The sequence below is a fragment of the Notolabrus celidotus genome, chromosome 15 (assembly GCF_009762535.1).
Source record: "Notolabrus celidotus isolate fNotCel1 chromosome 15, fNotCel1.pri, whole genome shotgun sequence".
NCBI classification, from domain to species: domain Eukaryota; kingdom Metazoa; phylum Chordata; class Actinopteri; order Labriformes; family Labridae; genus Notolabrus; species Notolabrus celidotus.
In genome coordinates, this window is record NC_048286.1 from 17,261,891 (window position 1) to 17,277,471 (window position 15,581).

The window sequence follows — 15,581 nt, forward strand, 5'->3', positions numbered from 1 at the left end:
TAGTGCTGGACTCATAACCAATCGGAGGACGTAATAGGGGCTGCCCCTTAACCAATCAGGTCATAGGATTGGAGATTAGCCATGATTGGTCTGTCGTAAAGGGAACGAGGGGAATAATAACATTGCTTGATACAAAGGCATTGGAAAACTCAGAGATTTTGCAATAGTCTCGAATTACTTATGGGGCATTATGACCTTTTCTCCAAACCCATCAGAAAAAGAGTAACATTTTTTACACCATTCCTACCAACAGCAGCTTTAAGGTACAATTTACTTAACAATTACAACATTTAATTGAAAAGTAAAACGTGTCTTTTACTGTAATCAACCAAACTTCTAATTACCGGTCATGCAAATTGCATTTTCCTCTGGTTTGTGGAATGAACAAGTGTAGTTTTAGGTTCTCTAGAAAGGTGACGAAATGAAATAGGTGAGGTCGCGCATGCGCACCGGCCGCCTGAATTGACAGGAGGATGCTGAGCTGCATTCCCATCTTTCTGTGAGGAGAGGAGGATCCCCCTGCGCTGCCACCACAGAGGAGAAACCGAGCGATAAGAACGTATAAAATAATCCGAGTTGAGCTCTTTATCTGCCACCATGTCAGCTGGAGGAGATTTGGGGAACCCCCTGAGGAAATTTAAACTCGTGTTTTTGGGAGAGCAGAGCGGTGAGTCAGTTCTCGGGGTGTTATCGTCCTCCCTTAATGCAAGCCAAACATGCGTAGATGTTGAAGGCCAAGTATGTAATTCGTGGTCATTTTTAAAGTTGTGCTTGATTCTTGAGGATGCTCCGGCCTGTTGTTGGATATTTAACGCCCGTCTGGCTTTTGGCACATACTGTGACTCTGGGAAATTTGATTAGCAGGGGAAGAAAATACGAGAAAGAAAAAAAGACCGCATGCATATAATTTCCACCCATTTATATCCATAGGAACGCTGATAACATATGCGAAGTGATGTTTTTTTGTGCTGAATATCTTGAAGGATTGTTGAATTGTCGCATATTGTCATAAATCGCATCATAGCAGCTGATATGAATTGGGATGTTTTGATGTGCTGCAGTGACCGACAAATATGCTCAGCTTGTTTTCATGTAAAGATTTATTTCACACACATCGTTCATATCTCACAACAACTATCCTTTCTTCAATATCATGACAGACTGTATTATTTGTCCATCACTTGTCTTCCAGCTTTTAACAGAGGAGATAATAAACAGTCTCCCATGTGTCAGTTCGGGACACACCCTAGGCTGGCGATGTCTGTAGCATCTCTAAAAGCTCGCAGTCTCCGGCCCGGTCCCACAAATGATCAAATAAAAACGGACCTGACAGTTCTACAACGTTATACTATTTATTCAATAATCCATCTGTTCAGGATGGGACGGTGTGTGTGTATGTGTGCATGTGTGTTTGTGTGATTTGATGTGATGGCACAAATTCGGGAGGTGCTGATCGATAATGGTTTAGCGCTGTGATGCTGCCTGAATACGTGTTCAGACATCAGACACACAGAGTGGCAGCAGAGGAGAACATAAAATACAACAGTAGAAAAAACACAATCAGACAACAGCTACAATGTGTGTGTCTTACATTGTGATGCTTCAGTGTGTGTGTGTTTGTGTGTGTGTGAAGGCTGTGTCGACTAGAAGCCTCCCTGTGTGTTTGTGTGGCCTGTGCTGCAATGTTGCTGTCCATGGTGCTGAATCGAGGCCTGCTGTGGCCACTGCCCATGGCTGGATTCAGGTCTGTACCGCTGTCTGCATAGAGGACTCTGCGTGAGACCAAGGCCTACTCAAGAGTCCTCCAGTTCCCCCTCATGAGTGTGGATCTGATGTAAAATGGAGCTAAAGATGAGCACTAAATAAGAATCAAGCTCACTGAAAATGAGCTCACCTTGTCGCTCTGAGAAGTCAACATCCAGGCTGTAATCGTAGCAGAGTACTACTGTGCTTTCTATCTTTACTTAAGGATGGCATTTTAAGTGACCATGACATATGATGGGACAAGACATGTTTTTCTTTGTTGTTTATCAGAGGATTTTTCCCTTAACACAATAACAGACAGAGTAGAGTGTGAACATGAGTGCAGCTCATTAACAGAAAATCAATTAGCAGTTATTTTCAACCTTAATATAAAAATGTAATTATCTATATTGAACAAATATAGCAGAGTCCTATCCATACACTAAATTTCATATTTTTGGTCCACTGGGGTTAGATGTGAGCTTCCCTTGATGGACCTTTTTCACAAATACACAAAATAACTCTGCATAGGATACATACTGAAAATACATATACGTATAATGTTAACAATCCTGCAATACTTGTCAACATGAAAGTAGTTTGTAGTTTGATAAATGTTTCAATCATTGAATTAAAGTGAATATTATAGGGTTGCATCTCTTCAAATGTGAAGATTTGACACTTTTTCTCTGGTCTTGAGCTTCTTGGTCTTAACATTATTTCCATTTTTCACTGTTTATCAGATAAAACAAGACATAGGAAGTCATCCCCGCTGACTTTCCTACCTTGTAGCACAATTAACATTGCACTTCATACAGGGTTTATGAACTGATCATATGAGAAAAAGAACACTCATGCCTTGTCAGATAAACCCCCATCATGGACAGGCCTACTTATTTATCCCTGTGCAGTCCTGTCATATTTAAATGATAACGAGGATCATTTACACAACTCTCAGCAGCTTTAAAAAATCTGTTTTATTTATGTTTTTCTTAATCACTCTACAATACTGATGTTACTTCTACATTGTTTCTACATATTTTAAATCAAACCATTTGTCTTTACAGCAGATAATGTACAGCTTTTCTTTATATGTTTATCTTATACAGTATATCTAATATAAATCTCCCTATACAATGAAACCCTGAAGCAAAAATAGAAAGTGTCTCCTAGATTAATGAGCACAGATGTCATAAATTAATAGATTACAGACTGCTTTGGGTATATTAGATATATGTCTTCCACTGACAACTAATACAAAGGATACATTGAGTTTTTTTAAGGCAGGTTTTGTTGTATAACAGAAGGCTTATGGGCTTACATCAAATGGTTTGAATCAGATCATCAAATTGATCAGAATACATAGTTAATTAGTGATGGTTCCAGTGGCTGTGGTTGTTCGTTGGATTGTACAGTCTTGTTATTTACTCTCATTTTGTCACACTGAGGGAAAAAATGGACCCATGTCATTATGTTGAATTTCATATTGAAGTAACGCACCAGTTGAAATCCATCTCCAATCTTTGTTTCAGTGGGGAAAACATCTCTCATCACTAGATTCATGTATGACAGTTTCGACAACACGTATCAGGTGAGTCTCATAACAGATCCTTAGCGAACCTAATAAGAAAACTGACACTTTTATTTAAAAGAACTTAATGCATGCCTCAATAAATGACTATGGATTGTGTTCAATTATGTACATACGTTTCTCCATTAATCATCCTTGCATAAATGGAAAAATAGGAGCTTATCAAACTGTTGGTTTCATGATATATAAAACATGATAATCTCTATGATGATTAATCAACTAATGACAGGATTGCTTGTTTCAGACACAAATTTCCATCTTGATATAAATGTAATACATTTGCATTAATGATATCCTATTTTAAACATCGTCAACATAATTAGCAAAGTGTATTGTTGGCATAGCTTTGTGAAGCTCTAATGGAAGAGGATGCTGGTCTGTCTTTCCATTGCATTAGAGAAATAAAGCCCACAACAAGTGTAAATGATGGAGCCCTCAGGGATATGCAGAACAAATTACACTTTCAGTTTGATTTGATTTTTGCTGTTGATTCGCTCTTTTCTGTCCTAACAACTTTCTGTATTTCCCTTCATTTAAACCACAGTCAGTCTGTGAGGATCAACAGATGGCACAGGGAGACATTAGCTTCTAAAGTCTGATGATTTCCTCTACTTATTTGTTCCTTCTTCTCCACAGGCCACCATTGGAATAGACTTCCTATCAAAGACCATGTACCTGGAAGACCGAACAGTAGGAGGCTTTCATTTCCATTAAAAGACATGTAGATAATCCTGAGAAGAAATGTAAATGTATTTGTACATGTGACATTTTAACAGGTAACATGCTATGCAAGAAATGTCCCACTTTCCCCACTTTCTGTTTTCATTAATCCTTGATTTGATTTGCTTAATTACTGCCATCCTCACAGACTAACACGATTATCCTTTGGTTATTTCTGGTAGTAATAGCTTTGGTGTGTTGGCTTAAGAAGTCAAAGCCTTTCCCACGGATGATCTACTTTAGCTAGTTTTAATACCATTTCTCTGTCTGGATATTATGTTCTGTCAGCCTGCTCACACACTGATACTGGCTTATCCCTCTGGGTGTGTACTTACAAGGCCCAGACATCTGTGTGTAGGATGATGGGTACTGTGGAAACAGCTGCTGAAGGTGTGTGTGTGTTACTATGTGTGTGTGAATGCAGGTAAGGCTGCAGCTGTGGGATACTGCTGGACAGGAGCGTTTCAGGAGTCTCATCCCCAGCTACATACGAGACTCTACGGTTGCTGTGGTCGTGTATGACATCACAAGTAAGCAGCAACATGATCATTTTTACGTCATTGTACCACATGCACAAAAATGTCTCAAGGATGGAAAAGTTTATACGTGGGATTTTAACACATAAACCGTCTGGGCTCCACAGATGTGAACTCATTCCAGCAGACCTGCAAATGGATCGATGATGTCAGGACAGAGAGAGGAAGTGATGTCATCATCATGCTAGTTGGCAACAAAACAGATCTGGAAGAGAAGAGGTGAGTTTGTCAAAAATGTACAAGCATTATTTTCTGCATAATAGTTGAAGTTGAAGTAGATATTGAAGCAGGGAGGCAAAATGTCAGTAGTGAATAATTAGCCTTGGAATTTGTGATGCGGAGTCTGGCCTGATTTTCCTGCAGGCAAATCATGATCGAGGAAGGCGAGCAGAGAGCCAAAGAGCTGAACGTCATGTTCATCGAGACCAGTGCCAAGACGGGCTTCAATGTCAAACAGGTGATTCCTGCAGTTTCGCCATATTTCACTCCCTTTCGGTGTCAGTGTTTTTTCAGCTTCTCTTCCATTCCTGCTTCCCTCCAAGGTGATCTAATCACCAACATGAATGAATGAATATGATTTTACTTAAATGAATAAGTGAAGGAGGGTGGCTGACAATGCAAACATTGAAGGATGAAAGGCAGTTTGCACACTGAACTTTGTAAACTCCACAAATGCTTGGTGGAATGTATCCTCCCTTTGTGCCACTTTGCTGAAGTAATGTCTTTTTATGTTGCTTCACCTTCTACTATATAAAACAAGTGTTTACTCCTCCAGTTTGTGACAAAATACGATTTTACAATTCAAATAAATGACAAATAGATGACTCTTGAAATAGATGACAAAATATTATTAATCCATCAAACAACTATACTAAAAAGCTTAAATTAGCTTCAAGATGTCAGTCCAACAACATCAGTTTAAAGCTACTTACATACAGTATGTCAGCATGAGCATTGTTAATCAATCATAAAGATTGCGTTGAACATAATAGATCTGTTAAATACAATTGTGTACTATGCATTGAATTATTTTTATATTCTACTTTTATTTTGTAGGAGACACATATTCAATGCAGGACTAAGTACATGTAACAGAGTATGTATACAGTGAGTGGTTGCTACTTTTACTTAAAAGTTCTAAATACTTGCCAAGAAATGTACTGATGCAATATGCCAGCTTTCCAATTCTGTTAAATATAGACAAAGAAAAACAGCTAGTAAGGTGTCTAATCATTGAATCTTCAAATAGCAAAACACATTCAATCCCTAAAGAGGGACGTGATATATACAGGAAAACACAGTACTCATTTTCGCTCTTTTATCTCCCTTCTCCCATTTTCAGCCTCTCTCTTCCCTTTTTTCCTCTTTTCACATCACAATACCTAACAACAGACCCTAACTCTACTCTCTTCTCTTCCCTCCTTCTTTTCCTTCCTCTCCTCGTAGCTGTTTCGTCGGGTTGCTGCAGCCCTACCTGGAATGGAAAGCTTGGACGATGCAAACCCTGAAGGCAGTATCCTTTACAGCCACTGTGACTCACTGTGCTGGGAGCCAGGCAGCCAAGAAACAGGCTGCTTATTTTTAATCTCTTAGTGGTTGTTGGCACCGTAACAAACAGACCGCCCAGTCTACCGTCTATTCAGGCATCAGCCATTAAACCATTTTTGCTTAATAGATAGGATATGCACAGAGCCAGGGGATAGTGGACACACAGGTACAGCACCACACAGTGGCTGTCTGGAGAATGACAGCAAGGACGTTTAGAAAAGATGGGACTGACTGGAAAAAGACATCAGCTAATGTGAAATATGACATGAGAAAATATGCAATAAGATGGTTTAAAGTGTTACTTATAAACTTAGAAAAAGACACCATGCCAACATGTTACTTTGGATTTTAATCTGGATAACATATATATTCAGGTATGTTGATAGTTAAGAACTATCAGGTGGGAAAGGCATTAGTATTATAAAACATTGTTAATTCAGAGGTAGCTGTTTGGGTCCCTCAAGTCATCACACATGTTGGGTCTGAGGCTAGATATTTAAAATTGAAGTAATCTATGGATGTGGAGTAAACAGACTCTTTTATTCCACTTATAACCTCTTCTTTATGCCTAAATCTTTGGAGTACTCTTTCAAAGAGCATATATCTTTCAGAAATAAATGTATATCTGTGTTGGACAATTTTAAGAATTTCCCATCCTTTAAGGGTTGTGTATAAAAATCAATATCCAAATTTTCATTTTATATAAAACCTTTTGATACATTCCCATGAGATATTTTATTGGATCATGCCCTCAGCTCTAAACAATTTTACAGATGTAGTTGACATAATGTAAAAATCTTGGGTTCCTACATGAGTCTATTTGATATATAATAGCTTTGCCATGGATGGGCAGACTCACAAACTGGAGCCTGTTGACCTTCATGTCAGCCCTCTTCTAGAGTTCACAGCTGTACCTTTTTCATCTTGACATGATCGGCTATAATGATAGAACATTACCTGTTCTTAATAATAAAAATAGTTGTTGTTTTTCCCACAACCACCTGTCTTTTCCTTAACTCCATAACTCCCAGTGATTGACATCAAGTTGGACAAACCGGCAGAGCCCACTGTCCCCGAGGGAGGGTGCTCCTGTTAATGCAGAGCTGGAACCGGACAGCTCCCTTCACACCATAGGCTTGTTGTGTTGCTTACTACTGGTTAGCTTCCAGTTGACTTCTCTAATTGGATATAAGATGTGGCCTTGTATCTGATTGGACAAATCAAATGTTATCTTTCAGTCTTGTTCAGTTGTAAAATATTGTATACTTTGTCAATATGTAAGTGACTGGAGGAGAAAAGGGAAACATAAAAAGAACAAAAAACAAAAGCTGAAATGAAAATGAAAATGAACAAAAAAACAGTTTTGGAAAAACAAAAAAAGGAGAAAAACGAGACAACCAACGGAATTCTTTTCGCTGTTATGTTTTGTATTTTTTATATATAAAAAGGGAAAGCACCAAAAATGATGCCTAAACATAGAAGGAGAAATAGTGGTGGGGGTCGGCCATTTTTGTAGATGGCCGAACACGTCTGAATGTCTGCAGCACGCATGCACGCTGATCTGATCTTTGACCTTTGACCTTTTGCCTGCCCTTCAGGGTTTCCACACTCTGACTGGAGGTTGACTATCTTAGAATGTTTTATAGCATCTCTCTATAGCATCTCATGACGAAGTGTATCTCATTTGATATTCCCACAAGAGTCCAGTAGGTTCACCTTACAGTAGCTGTGAAAATGTGGCACTCTATCTCTCTATGGGTTTAACTTTTATAGAACAAACTGTACTGTGGTTAAAAAAAAAGAAGACAACTTACTATCACAACCCCCCCCTCCCTCCAACCACTCCTACCTATTTCCTCTAAACTTCTCCTTCCAGTCTCCCCCATCCCTCCATCCCGGTAATACACATATAACGATCCACTGTAATGCACTGCACTGTATATAATAATGTAATATGTATGTTGTGAACGTCCCTCTGTAGAAGTGGTCTTTGTTCACCAGTATGAATAATGTAATAATGTTTAATGATTAATAAATTACAGATTAAAGGGCTTCACTCTCCTAACCATCAACATTCACCTGGTAGCAAATATCGTCCACTCAATTTCATCTATTATTTTCAATTTAGCTCCAGTGAGTGAATCTTAAAATGTTACACACGTTTTAACTACTTAGCTTCAAGATCAACTAAGTGAAGAAAACAGAGAAAAACAAGAGGTTCTTTTTTTAAACGAGGTATCGATTTCTTTAATCATATCAGACCTAATCTTTATAGCTTTGAGTAAAGTGACACTTAAGGTGTTAATAAAACAAGGGTTACCAGGTCACAACTCAGCATTATTATTTTTTACTTTCACTAAGAGAAGACACACAGATTGGAGTTATTTCTAAATCTACTCACTTTAATCCTGTTTGGTGTCACACCTGTTTGGTCCCATTTTCAGCTAACATCAGCTGATTGTTTTTAACAGACTTGCTAGCTTACAAAGCTAGTCTTTTTTTTCTCTTTCTGATTCCTTATGCTGAACTGAATTAATCATATCTTGGCTTAAGCTTTATATTGGATGAACTTATATATCATAGTGTTGATCTATCTTTTGTTATTTTCAGTGAAATACAAGTAAGCCTACTCATCTAGCAAACCGTTAGCTGTTGCTGACACCTAAATTAACCTACTTTTAAGTAATTATTCACAGCATAATTCAGTGTTTATATTAAAATGTTCGTGCTTGGGCAACAAAATCCTACCTAGTCTGATAGATTGAATTATGAGCTAATGATACATGGTTTTACAAGTATTTTCATAACCGAATAGCATCTATAACCTGAGAAAGAAGTTTTTAATTGGTGTCGATGGCCATCAGCTGTCAGCCCTTACTTGTCAAGCTGAGCCTGTTAAAATCAGTACCTAGTTAATGTGTTTCACTGTTTTTAAAGTACATTTTTTATTAGGGAGAATAAAAAGACACTAAAAACAACTGAGACAAAATGCCCAAGAGTGTACAAATAATTTAACACATCTGTCAAATCAAATGTTTACTGTTTCAATTTTCGCAGGTGTATTGCACTCCCATCTTATCTCGAAGTGGTGAGAAAGGGTCTAATAACCTGTTTGTTAAGGGGAAGTTGAGTTGGAAAGAACCTTTTAAGAAGGAAACTGTCACTGTGATGTGTCAGGTAGCTTAAAAGCAGCTCTCCTGATTTTGTGGATAGGTATTCCCCTACATGGACAACTTACCATTTGATCCCTAGAGGTTTGTTGAGGGTCAACAGGCAGATAGAGACAGTAAGTAATGTGAGTGGACAGATAAACTCCTCAGAGACGAAAGGTCAAGGGACTCTTGGAGTTTATTAAAAACTTTCAAAAAAGAGAAGTGGCTGAAAAAATGACGTGGAATAAAAGCAGAACAAATGCAAAAGCACTAAAGGGATTAAAAGCTGAAAATATGACTTGAAGAGTGATGGCCTGATGCTTCCTTCCCTGATAAAGACACACCTCTTGGATAAAAAAAACTCACATTTGGACTTTGGTGTTCTCTGGTATGGGTCACTTTGGATTTGATTCACACACAAAGTCGATCATGTCCAGAGTGGAAGCTTTTAGAGATACAAACCTTCGGTCCCTGCTGAGGGAGTTGCGGACCGATATTGCCATGGCAGTAGATGACCCTTTTCCACTCGTGTATGGTTTGGCTGATAAAAACATCATCTCTGATCAACTGCTGAAGGTAAGAAGAAGAATCTTTGGTTACTTAGATTTTTGATTGGTCAAGTAGTTTCTATTAATTTTCCATCCGTATACATAAGAGCAATAAAGCTCATATGTATATTATCTTAACCTTTAGGAAATTTGGAGCAACATTTACTGTTCTTCAGTGAGCTGAGTTTATGTACCGTTTGGTGTTTTGAAAGGAAACTCTGGAGAAGGAGGGCAAAGAGGGGATCCACAAAGCCATGTACTCGCTCCTTTCCTGGGTCCTGGAGCAGAGCAGATCCACCATCCAGGCTTTCTGGAGCAACTTGTCCAAAGACTATAACCTGGAGAGCTACACCAAGCTGCAGCCGCTGCTTAAAAAATTGGAACTGAGTATGTTGAGTTCAGTTTTCACCAAAATATTCAAAACATGTCTGTTAAAGTTGTACCAAACTGACTGAACAATATATACAAATACTTGGATATAGTACTTCCATATGAAGTCTATCATTTTATTTTTTTCTGCTCAATTAATAACTGTTGCTTTAAAAAAATGCTATTGTTGGTACAAAGTATTAACTAGAAACAAGACTTTCCTATTCCTTTATTTCTCACAGATTTGACCATTTTATGCAAAATAAAGATTTTGTTTTAAGCATTGTCCCCTTTTTCCCTCTTTGCTGTCATGTCATTGTCAGGACGGGATGCTTTTGGTTCCAGATGTGAGAAAAAATCCCCTGGAGGCCACAGAGCACCTCATAGCAAGAAGAGGAGCCACGAGGAAAAAGGGACTAAGTCTCACAGTCAACATCCACAGTATCATGCCAAGACAAGCGATGAAGCAGGTAATTTCTTCTACCTCCATTCTGACTCTGTGTTTTGACATACATGTAGTGGCCATTGCAAACCCTGAAAGGAACTAAAATATTGAGCTTATTTCTGCAGTCAAGTGCAGTCAAACACTTTACTTTTGTGTGAGTGTGGAATATAAAGGCTCTTTCTTTTTGCTCCAGGGGGTAAAGTGAAGTTATTCAGAGTGAAGAGTGAAACTCCAGCCCAACATACAACATCTAAAAACAGTAAAAAAAAAACCAGTTAATAATATTTTATAGACAATGCTCTGATACAGCAGACACATTAAATATTTGTTCTTTCTCAGGTGCTTCAGTCCAGAGACAAGTAACTCTGAATTCTTCTTCTGGCTCCTTAGCTAATCTACAAAGCAGTCATGAAGCCAGAGAACAGACCCTCAGCACAGAGGTGTTTGACTCAAATGGTAATAATCTGAATTTGTGTTCCTTTTTTTTAATATTTACATTTACATATATTTTATCTTCATCAAAAGTGTTTGTGATTCAACAGAACCTTCCAGAAAGTGCATCAAAATCGCAGAGGAGTTTTGCTCTGGTGGTCAGTCAGAGGTGAAAAATGAAGCTGCTGTGAACAAGTCTCACCACAAGAGGGAGACAAACACATTCACGGTAAAGAATCAGCTCAAACACAGTCACCTGTGTGTGTGTTAGTTTGTATGTCACATGTAGTGTTTCTATGCTCAGGTTCATTATAACGATGATGAGTGTGCGGTGTGTAAGGATGGAGGAGAGCTCATCTGTTGTGATGGATGTCCTCAAGCTTTCCACCTGACCTGCCTCCACCCTCCACTCACATCCATACCAAGGTAAGACAAAGCACACAGTGTTACATTACCACATCCTTTTTACCAAAGTTTAGTTGTGAAGTACATTTTGAAGTACTTAAAAAGAACTTATTTAAAAAACTTTTTTTTTTTTACTCAACATCATCTACTTTCATTTCTTAGCATTATATATGTTAGATATTCCAACACTGCAAAATGTGTGATTCTGCATGATTGGTGTATTATGATATTTCAAGTTAATTTTTCTGCTTTGATTGTTTATATATTGTTCTACTTTTCATTGGGTAAGATCATGAATGCAGAACTCAGACTCGTTGTGGAATCTTGTTGAATTTTCGACAGTGATGAATCTTTTCTTTTAAAGGGATTTTTTTTAAACTTTTGCCTTTATTAGATAGGACAGCTGAAGAGAGACAGGAAACGAGGGGAGTAGAGTGGGGGGAAGACATGCAGGAAATGGACGTGGCGAGGACTGTAGCCTCTGTATGTGGGGTGCTTAGACCACTAGGCCACCAGCGCTCCAATCTTTTCTTTTCTACAGAAGATACAATGACTAAATAAGAGATGAGTCACAGACATAAGGAAAGATAGACAGTTTTATTGCCAAATTAAATCTTTTATTTGCAGTGGTCCTTGGCAGTGTGAGTACTGCTTTGGAAACAGAGTGAAAAGAGAGAAGACCCAGCTACCTTTGGAAGTAAGTATGTGAAGGAAGATTATCATACAAGGAGCTTTACAAACATGACAGTTATTTATTTTGTTACGTTCCTGCATTTTGTGCTTCAAAAGTAGAAAAAAAAAAAACTGCAAGTCACGATCAGAATTCACAGATCGAAACAGCTACTCTGATTAAAGAATTCTGAATTCTTGAATTACCAATGTAAAGAAAAAAACATTGATAACCTGCTTTCTGCAACAGTCATTACATTTTTAAGATTTAATACTTGTAATTCTGATACGGGAAAAAGTGTTTTGGTCACAGAGTGTTCACAATCATAATCCTTCATACCCACAGCCACTCATCGCACAGCCTCTGCAAACAAACACAAGCTGCAGCAACTCCATCACAGACATCTCCTTATTCACCTCGCTGTCATCCTCATCTCACTCCTCTGTTGTAGCTTCTATGAGCGGCCCTGGTGGAAGAAACCTCCAGGTGAAGATTTGGTGACTGCTTGTTCTTGTTGAATGAGAACTGCACATTCTGTGTCACTGCTTCTTTCCACATTAGTCCCCGTTTGTGCTAACACATATACAATTTTAATCAGTGCTTGGGTGGAGAGCTGAGAAGGGTGTGTGGAGTGTGTCACCTTGGAGGAGGAGACCTGACTCACTGCCTCCAGTGTCTGCAGTGTTTCCACCTGCACTGCCACTTTGCCAAGTAAGACATCCATCCTACCTTCATTGATCGCTACATATACACTGAATTTGTGGCAGGCTCTTTACATCCTACCCTCAAACTGGACAAATCTAAATCTGAGCTAAAGTGTGACCCAAGAGACGATGGGACATGAGAGCACACAGAAAAAGAGAGTGGTGAGGACTCAGAAGTTTAGTGTACCAAGTCCCCTGAAGTAAGCCAATAACAGCATAACCAGGGGCAGGTCCCAGGTAGCCCTAGTTTATTTTACGATGTCCTTATTAATTGACATTAATATTATAAACCACAGAACAGTCTGATTTACTCTCAGTGTATGTGCTTGTATTTGTCAGAGGGAGATCAATCTGCCTGTCCTGCTCAGAGCCCTGGAGAAGCTCTGTAGAGCAGGACTCTGAATCCAGAGGTGTACAGGTCTGCCTAAATATTTCATATATTTGCAGATATCATATACAAATTCATTAATTGAAATAAAGGGAATATGGTCTGTGTAACCTTTCCTGTATGTGTGTCATTGTATGTGTATGTGTGCACAGCTCCCCCAGGTGGCTCAAAACACACTCGGTCATGACCAGAGCTCCTCTGCCCCTGAACCCACCACACATAGAGATGAGCTTGACTCTATCCTGGGAGACGTGAGTGAGGCTCAGTTTCATATTCTTAAATGTCAGACACACAATGGTTTTAACCCTCCTGTTATGTTTTGGGTAAAATTGACCCTTTTTAAAGTCTATTTCAGGTAATATATGCCTTTCAAACCAGCTAACAACAGCATAAAAATCTGGGCAGCATGCGACAGAAGAGGTGTCAATTTATCAACATCACTTCATAAAAAAAATTAAATTCAAAATGTAAAATTAAATTAAACAATAATCAATGTCATGTAAAACTACTGTATTTATATTTAGGGCTTTCCAATGTAAATTAAAACAATTTTTGACATTCATTTGAATGAAAAACGATGGAGTTATCCTCATTGAACCATGATCTTTGAGAATTAAAGAACACCAATGGAGTTAAAATTTTGATTAACAAAATGTGTATTGGGATTTGTTGGGGTTCTTACACCTTTGGATAATTGAATATGCCCCAGGTCAAATTGACCCAGGAACATTATTGCTGTTCCAGACAAACGAACATAACAGGAGGGTTAAATGGTTGTCCTGTCAATCTGATGTGAATGCAGCCTTGTTATAGCCTAGTTTCTGATGTCTGTGAGAGAATTCAGCCTAGAGATGAGGGAGTCCCTCTGTACCATAGTATTTTGAGCTTAAAGTCTATTTGACTGTTTTAAATATATATTTTTAATTATAATTTTAATTATAATTTATTAATCTATTTTTTTTTAAATTGTATTATTTATCTATTTATTTAGAAAAAGATATACATTAAATTAAGGACAAGATGATGCTCTGCAACAGAAACAAAAAAGTTCAGATTTATATGACAGAATCTTCTTTGGGACAAATCCCCAAAAGTCTTACATATAAGTGAATTCTCCAGTCTAGCCTCTAGATGAACGTAAAATAAAATCATACATATCTAATTTACAAAAAAAAATCTTTGGAGTTATAATGATCTGTCAACAGAGCAGTGATACTTGTCCATGCATTATTACAGCAATTAAAACTAAAGATCCAAATATAGATTCAAAGCACATATAGTAGTTATATATTTTTTTGTTATCTTGACAACCAACTTAGTTATATTGAGATAATTATGATAAATAATATGTGCTGGTATGTATGAATTGCTAGCATATTGACGACTATAGAAAATGTCCTAATAAAACCTATTATAGCCCTTCATTCACATGAAGTCTGATAAAGGTTGTTGCTTCATGCTATTTCTGTTGTCTGTGACCAAATGTGATGGCTTAATGTGCACCCAGGGATCTTAGAGTGTTCTAATTTCCTGTTTTTCATCTCTCTGCAGGGCTCCATCGATGGCATCTTTCAGTGGGCTTTCCACAATATGGCGCGGCCTCTTCCAGACTCTCAAGGATGCTTCCAGTGACAAATACTGACCAGCCCTTCACTCACTGGGAGCTCTCATTGGTTGAAGATGTGCTAGAAACAATGAAGAAAATGATTAAAGAGGCATTTTACCTTGAACATAAATGTTTCATGTTTTTTTTTACTTTTTTATACAAAGTGACTGTATTGTTCTTGTCTAGATATTTATTAAATATGCTCTGGTACTCTGGAGATTTCATGCGGAAATAAAGAAATCATGAACTTCTTACTCACACAGAAATGTACGGCACATAAAGTCGAACTGAGTAATGACTTATGTCAAATATCTCTGCTACTTCTGTTCTCAGCTGAATTTCTAGTCACACAGAGGTAGTTTCATGAGAAGTGCACAGGCTAAAGTAATTTCCAAATCAAACACTTTTTTTGTGCTAAATACTAAACATGATTAGTTACATAACTTATACACAATTATTTAACCGAATAATTTCCATTCTTGAGGTCAAAACTAGAGACATGAGTATTGAGACAGACTTCAAGTTGTAAAAACAAATGAATGATCGACTATTACAGCTTGTTTATCTGATGAACTGTCAAAAAATAAACACAGGGCCACGTTGCTCAAGAGTTTCAATGTGGATAAGACTGATGCAGATTTTGATGTCCAACTTTTTGCTATCTAGGATTAAGCAATCCATATTTCTTTATACATTAAAAAGGTGGATAGCATTTGTCTTATCC

General features: G+C 37.9%; 2 protein-coding genes across 4 annotated transcripts; both read left to right on the forward strand.

Moving 5' to 3' along the window:
• Positions 1–472: 472 nt before the first annotated feature.
• On the forward strand, positions 473–8,216 carry LOC117826243 (ras-related protein Rab-6B-like). Of its 3 annotated transcripts, none has more exons than XM_034702180.1 (8): positions 473–667; positions 3,276–3,334; positions 3,971–4,024; positions 4,479–4,584; positions 4,698–4,809; positions 4,954–5,047; positions 5,970–6,103; positions 7,170–8,216. In XM_034702180.1, exons 1-7 carry the CDS (start codon positions 598–600, stop codon positions 6,096–6,098), a joined length of 624 nt encoding a protein of 207 aa, XP_034558071.1. In that variant the 5' UTR covers positions 473–597; the 3' UTR covers positions 6,099–6,103; positions 7,170–8,216. The 3 variants fall into 3 exon arrangements, with proteins under 3 accessions (XP_034558071.1, XP_034558070.1, XP_034558072.1); XM_034702179.1 differs by having other exon boundaries at positions 6,037–6,103; XM_034702181.1 differs by lacking the exon at positions 7,170–8,216 and having other exon boundaries at positions 5,933–6,039.
• A 1,341-nt stretch (positions 8,217–9,557) lies between these two features.
• aire (autoimmune regulator) lies at positions 9,558–14,981 on the forward strand. The gene is made up of 13 exons (XM_034702182.1): positions 9,558–9,866; positions 10,051–10,225; positions 10,531–10,677; positions 10,846–10,911; positions 11,043–11,108; positions 11,195–11,313; positions 11,389–11,510; positions 12,117–12,186; positions 12,505–12,645; positions 12,758–12,870; positions 13,203–13,281; positions 13,404–13,502; positions 14,803–14,981. Exons 1-13 carry the CDS (start codon positions 9,681–9,683, stop codon positions 14,881–14,883), a joined length of 1,464 nt encoding a protein of 487 aa, XP_034558073.1. The 5' UTR covers positions 9,558–9,680; the 3' UTR covers positions 14,884–14,981.
• The last annotated feature ends 600 nt before the right edge of the window (positions 14,982–15,581 follow it).

What these genes read in the sequence shown, in the direction of transcription:
- LOC117826243 (XM_034702179.1), top strand. Translation starts at nt 598, where the DNA reads ATGTCAGCTGGAGGAGATTTGGGGAACCCCCTGAGGAAATTTAAACTC. An exon ending in GGTCGTGTATGACATCACAA is followed by an intron (nt 4,585 to 4,697) that starts GTAAGCAGCAAC and finishes TGGGCTCCACAG; the next exon opens with ATGTGAACTCATTCCAGCAG. An exon ending in ACAGATCTGGAAGAGAAGAG is followed by an intron (nt 4,810 to 4,953) that starts GTGAGTTTGTCA and finishes ATTTTCCTGCAG; the next exon opens with GCAAATCATGATCGAGGAAG.
- aire (XM_034702182.1), top strand. Translation starts at nt 9,681, where the DNA reads ATGGGTCACTTTGGATTTGATTCACACACAAAGTCGATCATGTCCAGA. An exon ending in GGGAGACAAACACATTCACG is followed by an intron (nt 11,314 to 11,388) that starts GTAAAGAATCAG and finishes TTCTATGCTCAG; the next exon opens with GTTCATTATAACGATGATGA. An exon ending in CCACTCACATCCATACCAAG is followed by an intron (nt 11,511 to 12,116) that starts GTAAGACAAAGC and finishes TTTTATTTGCAG; the next exon opens with TGGTCCTTGGCAGTGTGAGT.